Source organism: Aquarana catesbeiana, linkage group LG01 (assembly GCF_042186555.1).
Source record: "Aquarana catesbeiana isolate 2022-GZ linkage group LG01, ASM4218655v1, whole genome shotgun sequence".
NCBI lineage: Eukaryota > Metazoa > Chordata > Amphibia > Anura > Ranidae > Aquarana > Aquarana catesbeiana.
Genome location: NC_133324.1, coordinates 104,841,065 through 104,854,447, shown reverse-complemented (window position 1 = coordinate 104,854,447; position 13,383 = coordinate 104,841,065). Strand labels below are relative to the sequence as shown.

Below are 13,383 nucleotides of genomic sequence, written 5' to 3'. Positions count from 1 at the left end.
GTAGAGCACTATTTTAAGACATGACATGTTTGGTATCTGTTTACTCAACGCAACCCAATCTTTTATATTTTACCAAAAAATTTGGTATAATATTGTGTTTGTTTGCACTAAAATTCATTTTAGTGTTATTTGTTTTCCCCTGAAAGTATGTGTTCGATAAATCACTGTGCAAATATCATGTGACATAAAAAATTTGCAGACATCCCAAATCTCCCCCAGTTTTGCTGCGGTTCCCGGACACCCGTAAGCGCCTCCCAATATCCCGGCTGCAGGGCCGATCTTAGATGGTCCCCAGCGGGTTTTGATCAGCGGGAGGGACAGCTGTGAACACCGATCTCCCTGTATCGCTTTTTAGCCGACAGCTGCCTCTCCTTCTCCCCCCTCCCACGGCTGTCGGATAAAAAGCTACACAGGGAGATCGGTGTTCACAGCTGTCCCTCCTTTTGAACCGATCAAACCATGGTTGTTCTCTGTGTCCTCCTCCTCTGAACACCCTTCTGGCCCCCTGTCCTTCTCTGGACCCCCTCTGTGTCCTCCTCCAACCCCCTGTGTTCTCCTCCCCGCCCCCCACCTCGTCCCCTCTGCATCCGGCTTCCCTCTTCTCCTCTCCCACCGGCTGCTGTGGGGGATGTGTCAGGATGGAGACCGGAGGAAAGGGCCGGTAAATATGTAATTTACCAACCCCTTCCTTTTCTGAATTGGACACAGTGAGCAGCGCTCGCTCCGGTGTCCTGTAATAACTGAGCAGAGTAACCTGTGTTTATGAATGAATGTCTCCTCTCCATTCATTTTCAATGCTGAGAAAGGCACTGGGGAATCTGTGTCTTTAGTCCCTTTCTCTGTCTCAAAGGGGAGATGTCAGGGGTTTGTTTAGACTCCTGATATCTCACCAAAGCCCACCAACAGGGCTGATAAAAAAAATGCAAAGAATATTAAAAAATGTAATTGTAAAAAAGTTCTAAAAAAATAAATTGTACAAAAATATATAAAATAAACAAAAACTACTGACATCACCCCACGCCTTAGCAACACTGTCCACTGCCCCAACCCCCCCAGCCCAAAAAGCAATGTGAAAAAAAATCAAAAACAAGTTAAATTGTAAAAAAATCAATACATAAAAATGTAAAACTACTGACACCGTCCACTGCCACATACCGCCCACCCCCCATCCCCTTCCCCTGACGCACCGTGACAAAAAACCAAAAAAAATTATTATAAAAACATGTTGCTGCAGGTGGGGGGAGGGGGGGGGGCACTTCCCTGAAATGAGTTTTTTGCAGGATGTATGAAATTACAACTACCACCGTTTTATTCTCCAGGGTCTCTGCTTTCAGAAAATATATATTGTTGGAGATTTATAGTATTTTCTAGTAAGAAAATCAGATTTTAGGTGTGCAAAACAATAGAACAATCGTCAATGTAGTCAAGGGGTTAAATCGGCTGCTGAAAAACTTTGAATATCACTATAGTAAATAAATATGGCTGCCCCATGTATATATATATATATATATATATATATATATATATATATATATATATATATATATATATATATATATATATATAGAAGAACACACTGATGACCTTGACCTCAGTGACATGGAGCTGCTCTCCTGTCTATCTCTGCACATTCTCTGGACAAGGGATTGCGGACAGCAAGGAGTTAAACATTAGACAGAGCAAACCACGTGCTCTGTCATGTGACGGGGAAGATTACTTTCCCCACAGTAGGGAGGGTGGAGCCCGTGCTTTGGGCGTGAATGTTGGTAATATTCTGGGCGGGGCCCGGTCATTAGTGTGGTATAGCCGTATGGGACGGGTTGACAGAGCAGGGTACGCCCAGGTGGGCGTGTCGGGCTGGCTCTCAGGGAGGGAGGTGGGAGGAGAAGGAAGAGCGGTGAGGGGACAGTTCCAGCAGTAACTTGCTGTCTGATTATTATTGAAGGATCGCCAGTGGAGGAAGACTCGGGAGCACGGCTCAGCCCCACACTGCATGAGTCCATGGATTATATGGTAGGTGCCCTGTCATAACCCTGTATAATGGCTGCAGAGGAGGAGGAGGAGGACCCATTCAGTCAGTATGGAGGAGTCCTTCCAATGCAGCCCAGGTCACAGGTGTGTGTCTGTCTGTACTCCAGACTGTATGGCCTGACCTGTCATGACATCACTGTCCTGGCCATTGATCCTCGTCCTCAGGCTTCACAGCCACGTATGATCTGGGGGTCCCTCCCAGTGATGTGCTTCCAAGGAGTCCCTCCAGTGGGTCCATCCTAGTGGTGGGGTTCCCTCCTATTGATGTGGTTTCCCAGGGGGACCCTACCAGTGATGGGTTCCCTCCTATTGATGTGGTTTCTCAGGGGGTCCCTTCCTGTAATGGGACTCCTAGGGGGTCCCTCCCATTGATGTGGTTTCCCAGGGGGACCCTACCAGTGATGGGTTCCCTCCTATTGATGTGGTTTCTCAGGGGGTCCCTTCCTGTAATGGGACTCCTAGGGGGTCCCTCCCATTGATGTGGTTTCCCAGGGGGACCCTACCAGTGATGGGTTCCCTCCTATTGATGTGGTTTCTCAGGGGGTCCCTTCCTGTAATGGGACTCCTAGGGGGGTCCCTCCCATTGATGGGACACCCAGGTGTTTCCTTCTTGTGATGGGGCTCCCTCAAGTAGATGTGTTTTTTAAGGGGGTCCCTCCTATTGAAGTGGTTTCTCAGGGGGTCTCTTCCTGTACTGGGGCTCCCGGGGCATCCAGGCGTTCCCTTCCTGTGATGGGGCTCCCTCAAGTTGATGTGGTTTCTCAGGAGGTCCCTTCCTGTAATGGGGCTCCTAGGGGTTCCCTCCCATTGCTGGTGCACCCAGGTGTTCCCTTCCTGTGATGGGGCTCCCTCCAGGTTGATGAGGTTTCTCAGGGGGTCCCTTCCTGTAATGGGGGCCCCTCCCTTTAATGGGGCACCCAGGTGTTCCCTTCCTGTGATGGGGCTCCCTCAAGTTGATGTGGTTTTTTAGGGGGTCCCTCCCATTGATGGGGCATCCAGGCATGTTCCCTTCCTGTTATGGGGCTCTCTCAAGTTGATGTGGTTTCTCAAGGGGTCCCTCCTGTTCTGTTAATGGGGCACCCAGGTGTTCCCTTCCTGTGATGGGGCTCCCTCAAGGTGATGTGGTTTCTCAGGGGGTCCCTTCATGTAATGGGGCTCCTAGGGGGTCCCTCCCATTGATGGGGCATCCAGGCGTTTCCTTCCAGTGATGGGCTCCCTCAAGTTGATGTGGTTTCTCAGGGGGACCCTTCCTGTACTGGGCCTCCAGGGCTCCTACCTGTGATGGGACTCCCAGGGCTCCTCTGTGTAGCTCCATGCCTTAGTTACACATTCCTGGCATTCTTTGGTTCATACAATGTTTGATTGGGTGATCTGTTTAGTAAACAAATGGTTTTTGTGTAGTATTGGATGGAGTATAGAAGGAGTAGAACCTCTGCCAGATGCTTACCATTTTCTGTATCCCTGCTTATGAGATTTTCCCTTTCTGTGTCCTGGTGTTCACTGTCACCAAAACAGGAAGTGATGGGAAATCTACAACTTGTCACCAGAACCAGAGGTAAGGGGAAATCATCCAGCGGGGATACCTGTTACCATGGCAATATCTAAAGCCTCATTTGCATGGCCATACACCACCTCATTCAGCTTATCCCTGTAGTAGATATGGCCGGGTGCCTTGCCTGTTCATATGCCACAGAATGTTGAGTTGACAGACAACACCGCCTGCCAGACTGGGCCATCCAAGTCAGTGGGGCCGCAACTGCGTGCAGAATGCTGAGCAACATTAGTCCAGTTTTGGGGGGGGGGGGGGAGACGACACAAACCCCCCCCCCCCCAGCAATTTCAGGGGTGGCGGAAGTAGCTTAGCTCTCCACAGAAGATCACTGCAGACAATGGGCAAGTGTGAACATGAGCTCCCCACACACGTTACGTCCCAACCTGATTGTAGATCCACCAACAACTATGTAGTACAAGGGCCTGCCTGGTCAATACAAAGTGATTGTTAGAGTTGGTAGGTCCTCCATATTACATAGTTTTGGTAAATCTAAAGTTGATTGTATGTTTAGATTGTAACATGTACGGTGAGCATTTGTGGTCAGCCATGGACAGGAGGCCTGTACAGATCAATGACGGGCAGCATTGTCCAGGAGATCTCCCATGGAGCTATTATTATTGATGTTGGTTACAGTACTGCATATCACAAAATAAACCAATCGCTGTGTTTAGCGTCTTAGCCAGCTAATTATCTCACTTATGGAAAACTGAGCGTTGGTTTTTATGTCTGTGTTCCCATGGGTAGGAATCGTGTCCCCTCAGATCTGATGTGGCTGAAACACTTAAGTCGCATTCTCGATGATTTTCACCAGCTTTCTCGTTCGGATCGGTTCACCCCAGACTTGCACAGGAAGTGCAAGTACCCCCCCCCCCCCCCCCGGTTTACAATACTTTTTATAATGACCCATTACAAATTCCACACATTCATAAGCATAAATCAAAACTATACACTACCATCCAGGTACCCAACAATCTAATTTCAAGTACAGCATACACATTTACAGCACACCCATATGTACCCGACGCGCCTGCTCAGCTCATGGCCCTTAAGAAAACAATAAATGACTATGACCTTTCTACTTAATAACAATATGTACAGTGCCTTGAAAAAGTATTCATACCCCTTGACATTTTACAATCGTAAATGTATTTTATTGGGATTTCATGTGATAGACCAACACAAAATGGCACGTAATTGTGAAGTGGAAAAATAGTAAGTGGGTTTTCAATTTTTTTTTTTTTTTTTTTTATAAATATCTGAAAAGTGTGGGGTGCATTTGTATTCATCCCCCCTGAGTCAATACTTTGTAGAACCACCTTTCGCTGCAATTACAGCTGCAAGTCTTTTTGGGGATGTCTCTACCAGCTTTGCACATCTAGAGAGTGACATGTTGTCCATTCTTCTTTGTAAAATAGCTCAAGCTCGTGTCAGATTGGATGGAGAGAGTCTGTGAACGCCAATTTTCAAGTCTTGCCACAGATTCTCAATTGGATTTAGGTCTGGACTTTGACTGGGCCATTCTAACACTTGAATATGCTTTGATCTAAACCATTCCATTGAAGCTCTGGCTGTATGTTTAGGGTCGTTGTCCTGCTGGATGCTGAACCTCCGTCACGCTCAAGTCTTTTGCAGACTCTAACAAGTTTTCTTCTTGGATTGCCCTGTATTTGGCTTCATCCTTCAACTCTGACCAGCTTCCCTGTTCCTGCTGAAGAAAATCATCCCCACTACATATTGCTGCCACCACCGTGTTTCACGGTGGGGATGGTGTGTTCAGGGTGATGTGTAGTGTTCGTTTTCCCACCACACATAGTGTTTTGCTTTTAGGCCAAAAACTTCAATTTTTGTCTCATATGACCAGAGCACCTACTTCCACATGTTTGCTGTGTACACCACATGGCTTCTCGCAAACTGCAGTCTGCATGTCTTATGGCTTTCTTTCAACAATGTCTTTCTTTTTGCCACTCTTCCATAAAGGCCACATTTGTGAAGTGCACGACTAATAGTTGTCCTGTGGACAGATCTTCCTACTGAGCTGTGGATCTCTGCAGCTCCTCCAGAGTTACCATGGGCCTTCTGGCTGCTTCTCTGATTAATGCTCTCCTTGACCGGCCTGTCAGTTTAGGTGGTCGCCCATGTCTTGGTAGTTTTGCAGTTGTGCCATACTCAATCCATCATCCGAAAATGGATTGAACAGTGCTCCGTGGGATGTTCAAAGCTTGGGATATTTTTTTATAACCTAACCCTGCTTTAAACTTCTCCATAACTTTATCTCTTTCTTACCTGTCTGACATGTTCCATGACCTTCATGATGCTGTTTGATCACTAGGGTTCTCTAACAAACCTCCGAGGGCTTTACACAACAGCTGTATTTGTACTGAGATTAAATTACACACAGATGGACTATATTTACTAATTAGGTGATTTCTGAAGGCAATTGGTTCCACTAGATTTTAGTTAGGGGTATCAGAGTAAAGGGGGCTGAATACAAATGCACGCCACACTTTTCAGATATTTATTTGTAAAAAATTGATATTAAATAATTGAAACTCATTTATCATTTGCCTTCCACTTCACAATTATGTGATACACTAACGCAAAGTGGCACATAAAATCCCAATAAAATACATTTACATTTTTGGCTGTAACATGACAAAACTTGGAAAATGTCAAGGGGTATGAATACTTTTTTCAAGGCACTGTGTATGTCTTTTGCAAGGATGATACACAGAGCCCTGCAGTGTGTTTTGAATGCGGTGCAGGAAACTCGCATGGAACCTCCTTTCTCGTACTGTGTTCTGGTGTGATCCAGCTCTTAGGGGTGCCACTGTGAAAGGGCCTATCTGACATTAATGGTAACTCCAGAAGCCATAGAAGCTAGCACTATCATACACCGATGAGCAGCAATAAGCTTGAAACAGCTGTGATCCAGCTGGATAAACGGCCCTGTACTATCAATCAACATTTTATAAATGTACATGTGGCCTGCAGGAAAGTTATGCTGTTGGCCACTATCGCAGTAAGTGTATATTGATTGGTTTGCGCAAAAGTTATAGCGCCTACTAAAAAAAAAAAAAAAAAAAAAAATATATATATATATATATATATATATATATATATATATATATATATACATACATACATACATACATACATACATACATACATACATACATACATACATACATACATCAGTGCTATAAAAATGCTACTGGCAGGGAAGGGGTTAACACTAGGGGACGATCAAGGGGTTAATTGTGTTCCCTAGGTGTATTCTAACTGTGGGGGGTGGGGTTGTACTGACTAGGGGAGGAGACTGATTGATTGGTGTTCATACTTAGCATGAACACACGATCTGTCTCCTCTCCCCTGAGAGAACCAGGATTAGTTTGTTCACACACACAGATGCCGTTTCTCGCTCTGTCATGAGCGATCGCGGGTGCCCGGCGGTCATCACTTCCGCTGGGGACGCGGTATGGGCGAGCCGCCGGAGGCATCTTAAAGAGCCAACTTATAGCTACGACGGCTCGCGCAGCCATGCCAACCTGCCGCAATATAACTGCGGCGGCTGGTCCGGAAGCGGTTAAAGCTGTCAGCTGGTCTGCCTCTAGTGGCTCTGGTTTTAGGCCCAGTTCCGAGAATGGAGAGCAACTGAGCAGGGTGAGAGAGTATTACTGGATTATAAACCGTATAGGCACTTTATTTTCAATCTTTTACATTGTTAAATCTGATATATCTGCAAAAGTGGCCAGTATGACGTAATCTCTCAGGATTCAATTTTCTGATTAAAGTTCCACTTTAACCGCTTGCCATCCAGCGCACAACGATATATGCTGGCACAATGGTACGGCTGCGCAAATGGACGTACCTGTACGTGTCCTTTAAATTTCGGGCTAGTGGGTGCGTCCGCGGGTCCCGCAGAGTCGATGTCCGCCAGGGGCCCACAATCGTGACAGAGGCAGAACGGGGAGAAACAAGGCATTTCTCTGTTCTGCCTAGCAACATGACGGGGATCTATTGCTCCCAGTGATCTCTGTCATGTTCTACTGAGCCCATCCCCCCCCACAGTTAGAACACAATGAGGGAACACAGTTAACCCCTTGATTGCCCCCTAGTGTTAACCTCTTCCATGCCAGTGTCATTTACACAGTAATCAGTGCATTTTTATAGCACTGGTCCCAAAATAGTGTCAAAAGTGCCTGATGTGTCCACCGCAATGTCGCAGTCACGATTAAAATGTAGAAGAATACATATCGGCCTAAACCTGAGGCAGAAAATAGTTGTTTTACATATATATTGTTATAGTAAAAAATTACGTGGTGTGTTTTTTTTTTTGTTTTTTTGTTTTTAGTGTATAGCGCAAAAAATAAAAACCGCAGAGATGGATCAAATACCACCAAAAGAAAGCTTTATTTATGGGGAAAAAAAAAAAGGACGTCAATTTTGTTAGGGTGCAATGTTGCACGACCGCGCAATTGTCAGTTAAAGGGACGCAGTTCTGTAATGCAAAAAATGGCCTGGTCATTAAGAGGGCAAATTCTTCTGGTCCTTCAGTGGTTAAATTGTCATTGTGTAATAAAACCCAAGGGAGAATGGTACTGTATATAAAGACGATTCTATAAAAATACTTAAGACGCAATAAATATGCGACCTTTGGTAGAATGTCTGTGGTTGACACTTTCATGGTATGTAGACTGCTCAAAAAAATAAAAGGAACACTTTTTAATCAGAGTATAGCATCAAGTCTATTAACCACTTCCAGCCCACGGATGTCATATGACGTCCTGGGCTTTGGGCAGGTATATCTGAATGATGCCTGTAGTTACAGACATCATTCAGATATTGCCGGTTTCAGCCGGCGAATCTCTACACCATAGGAATGATCATAGCGGCTGTTCCGCCGCTTGATCGTTCCTATGGGAGGCGAGAGGGGACTCCCCGCCCCCCCCCCCCTCCCGCCGCACTCTGGTGCTAGCTCCGACTCACCGTTACGATCGGTGAGGCGGAGAGTGGATCCGCCGGCGCCAGATGTAGATCATAGAGATTTCCGGCGGACCAGATGGTCCCCGGAGTCTCTATGATCGTCGGAGGCTGGGTGCGATGTTATGACGTCACGCCCGGCTTCTCCATTCAAAAAAACGGCGCTGCTTCGGCTGGGAGGCGGCGATCGTTTTATTTATTTTTTTTTATTTCAGGCTTCCCAGCCTAGTGGTGAGTTATGGGGTCTTATTGACCCCATATCTCACTATTAAGAGCACCTGACATGTCATATTGCTATTACAAGGGATGTTTACATTCCTTGTAATAGGAATAAAAGTGATACATTTTTTTTTTTTTTTCAAAAAAGTGTCAAAATAAAAAAAAAAAATATAATTAACAATAAAAAAAAAAAAAAAAAAAATTTTAAAGCGCCGCTGTCCCCGTGTGCTCGCACGCAGAAGCGAACGCATACGTACGTCCCGCCCACATATGAAAACGGTGTTCAAGCCATACATGTGAGGTATCGCCGCGAACGTTGGAGCGAGAGCAATAATTTTGGCCCTAGACCTCCTCTGTAACTCAAAACATGTAACCAGTAAAAAAATTTCAAGCGTCGCCTATGGGGATTTTTAAGTACCGAACATTGGCACCAGTCCACGAGCGTGTGCAATTTTGAAGCGTGACATGTTAGGTATCTATTTACTCGGCGTAACTTCATCTTTCACAAAATGCAAAAACATTGGGCTAACTTTACTGTTTTGTTTTTTTTTTTTTAAACACAAAACAGTTTTTTTCCCCAAAAAAACGTGTTCGAAAAATTCCTGCGCAAATACTGTGTGAGATAAAAAGTTGCAACAACCGCCATTGTATTCTCTAGGGTCTTTGCTAAAAAACATATATAATGTTTGGGGGTTCTATGTAATTTTCTAGCAAAAAAATTATGATTTTTACATGTAGGAGCAAAGTGTCAGAATTGGCCCGGTATTGAAGTGGTTAAACTCCTAGGATATTGATCTGGTCAGTTTAGTAGAGGGGGTTGTTTCAGTTTCAGCTGCTTTAGTGTTAATTTCATTAACGGGTGCACTAGATGGGCAGCAATGAGACGACCTCCAAAACGGGAATGGTTTTAAAGGCCACTGACCACCCCCCTTCTTTTTTTTTTTTTTTTTTTTTTCTCTGACTGTTTTTCACTAGTTCAGCATTTGGTTAGATTCAGTATCACTACTGGTAGCCAGGGTGGATTTGATTTAAATAATTTTTAAAGAACAACTGTCATCTCTGTCCCACAGCATCTCCTCCTCTGACCCGCTGTTGACTCCCCGACAGTCTCATTCACTTTAATGGGACGGCTGGTGATGCGGCAGTGACACAACAAGGGGAGGAACGTGGTGGCAGCAGGTGATTGGATGACCGCTAATAGGCGCTGCCATGATGGGTCTGAAATGACAGGTGCTCTTTAAATGTAAGGACTCATTCTTGCTGGTAGTTAGAATCTTAATATTTGCAAACAAAATGAAGGTTTCCTATTTAGAATAATAAGCTGTCAGGTTAGTAAATATTCCCAAATTGAGTCTCTTTTACGGCCTGCTGCCTTTTTTTTGCCCTTCCTCTTCACACTTAGAGCCTGGTACAGATGCGTTTCTCTTCAATCATACAGTTTGTAGTGTACGTAGATTTGCAAAACAATGGGATAAAGAAATATTCCTGAATTTTGTTTTATCTCATTGTTACAATGAAATTGTGTGAATGCATAAATGCAGTGCATCTCAGAAAAAAATGTAAATATTGCAGAATATACAGCCTCATGCTATATAACTAAGCTCAATTTCATGCTGAACAAACTAAATTATTAATGTATCTTCCTTCCCTTTTTTTTTTTTTTTTTTTTTTTTTTAATTTCAACTTTATTTTCGCTTTTTTCCGATGAACACAATACATTAAACGGTTCTAAAAAAAAAAAAAAAAAAAAAAAAAAATGTTCATACCCACCCCATTTCCTCTTTCACTTAGAATTAATACATTTTCAAACCTATATTCTCTAAAAATTCATCGTCTCAACCGTCAATTCTGGGGTTTCTATCCATGCTCCCCATATCTTTTTAAATCTACTTTTACCACCCCTTCTCATGTAGGCCAATTTTTCTCTTTTTATTATTGTGTTATTAGCCATTCTCAGCCAGTCCGTTTATAGTTGGTGGTCTGATATCCAATCATTTCTTAGTGATCACCTTTCTAGCTTGATATAAACCTCTCAATATTGCTGTTCGCATGTCCCCAGATCCCACACTTTGCTCCATAACCTAATACACACATTATCTGGCTCAAACCATACATTTTATTCTGAAAACTAGATTTATCATCTCCAGTATCTCCTCCCAATATCTATGTAAACTCAAAGCATTTTATTAAAATAAATTGGATAAAATAAAAAAAAAAAAAATCAGATGTGCCGTCATCGGCACATGCGCACTAAAGTGAACTGAAGCAACGGCACGTACCTGCTGTTGCTTCAGTTGCACTGTGATGTTGCCGGCGGCTCGCATGCGCGGGAGTTACTTCCGGGAGTGATACCCGGAAGTAACCCACCGGAGAGATGTCGTCCGCTGGAGCGGTGAATGAGGACTGCTGCGGGGGCTTCGGTCTCAGGTAAGTAATTCATAATGGGCTAGTATGCTCTGCATACTAGCTCATTATGCCTTTGTCTTGCAGGTGTGTTGTGTGTTTTTTTTTTTTTTTTTTTTTTTTTTTTTTTTGGGGTTTACAATCACTTTAACAACTGCCTCCATCTAAAATCAATATCGTATAAATAAAGCCATGGCCAACAGGCAAACAAAACCACCCATCAACAAGCAATGAAAATTATAGGGCCCTTTCACATGGTTAGTTCGATTCGAAGGTCTACTTCTCGGGTTATTCAGGTGACCTGATCGCAAGCTTCATGTAAGTCTAAGTGGCCATATGTACATAGACTTGCGTCCGTTTAACACTGATTAACTCGGAGTCCATCCTGGTCTGTGTATTAGAGCTGCACGATTATGGGGGAAAAATGAGAATCACAATATTTTTTTTTGCTTAGAATAATTATAACGATTCTTGCGGCGTAACATCACATTATACAAAAAAAATTGGGCTAACTTTTTTTTTTTTTTTTTAATTCATTAAAGTGAATCTTTTTCCGCAAAAACTTGCATTTGAAAGACTGCTGTGCAAATACAGTGAGACCTAAAATATTGCAACAACCACCATTTTGTTCTCTAGGGTCTCTGCTAAAAAAAAAAATATATATATATATATATATATATATATATATATATATATATATATATATATATATATATATATATATATATATATATATATATATATATATATATATATATATAATTTCACATACATGTGTGTTTGGGGGTTCTAAGGAATTTTCAAGCAAAAAATTATTTTAACTTGATACCAACAAGTGTCAGAAAAAGTAAGTGGTTAAACTTCCCTCATTTACAGACCGAAGTTCATTCCTTTGATGTAAGGCTGCATTCATACAGAAATGTATAGTTTCAGGTGGAAAGTGTTTTTTTTTTTTTTTTTTCCCTGCAATTTTGTACAGGTTAAAAGGTCACTAATGTAAAAAGCAGAAAACTGCATGTAATCTGCCTAAAAAGAAGCTCATGTACTTTTTTTGAGCTTCAGGCGACAACTCCCAGATGTGAACAGGGGCTGTTTAAATGAATGGGATTTTGCTTGTTGGGTGTTGGAACTTTTGAGATGAGCGTTTTACAAGCTGAAAACACTCAGGTATGAATGGGCCCTAAAGAACAAAACGTTACAATATTTATAGTTGGCTCAGCAGCTGAAGTATGTTGTGATACCTGGCAGACAGCCGTGTGTGTGTGTGTGTGTGTGTGTGTGTGTGTGTGTTTGTATGTGTGGTGGTTTTTTTATTTATTTTGGTAATCAGATCTAAACATTTGGCATCCGGTAGATCTAATATGGCTCCAGGTTTAAAAAAAAAAAAAAAAAAAAAAAAAAAAAGTGAATGCACATGGATGTCACAAAAGTGAAATTCTTTCCACGCTTCTCTGATTCTGTAAGGGATCTGTTCAAACATCTCCCGCTGATTGAAGCAGACATGACCTATGCTCTATTACCGAAAGTATTGGGACGCCTGCCTTTACACACTTGTGAACTTTAATGACATCCCAGTCTTAGTCCATAGGGTTCAACATTGAGTTGGCCCACCCTTTGCACCCTAACGGCTTCAAATCTTCTGGGAAGGCTGTCCACAAGGTTTAGGAGTGTGTCTGTGGGAATGTTTTGACCATTCTTCCAGAAGTGTGTTTGTGAGGTCAGGCAATGATGTTGGATGAGAAGGCCTGCCTCGCAGTCTGCGCTGTCATTCATCCCAAAGGTGTTCTATCGTGTTGAGGTTAGGATTCTGTGCAGAGCAGTCAAGTCCCTCCACCCCAAACTCGCTTATCCATGAAGTTCATGTGCTCGTAAAGGCAGGCATCCCAATACTTTTGGTAATATAGTGTATGTAACGCCCACTCAGATGGCACTATCGGCTTTGTATCCGATCAGTGTCCCTAAAGGGAACTGGTGGAATGATAAAAAAAAAATAATGCTTGAATCAATATATGTATGTGCCATACCTGTGAGATCCCCATGGAAGCTGGAAATCTTTGTAGTAGGCACCGTTAATACAGTAATCACTGCTAGCTTTCTGGTCCTTTGCCAAACAATTGCCTTGCTATACTATGAACACAGGAGGTCCAGTCTGTACTCATTTTAGATTCTTCTATTCCAGCTGAGTAGATCCAACCACT

At 43.2% G+C, this 13,383-nt stretch overlaps 1 protein-coding gene across 4 annotated transcripts in view; it reads left to right on the top strand.

Annotated features, from left to right (window-relative positions):
• The first annotated feature begins 1,811 nt into the window (after nucleotides 1-1,811).
• The window catches only part of ARL15 (ARF like GTPase 15), a 463,258-nt gene continuing 451,686 nt past the window's right edge, over nucleotides 1,812-13,383 (top strand). Inside the window, exon 1 of one of the 4 annotated variants that reach the window (XM_073622405.1) lies at nucleotides 1,812-2,013. In XM_073622405.1, the coding sequence (XP_073478506.1) occupies nucleotides 2,002-2,013 (12 nt within the window). In that variant the 5' untranslated portion in view covers nucleotides 1,812-2,001. The remainder of the gene's footprint in view (nucleotides 2,014-13,383) is intronic. The other 3 variants (XM_073622386.1, XM_073622377.1, XM_073622396.1) reach the window with 3 other exon arrangements.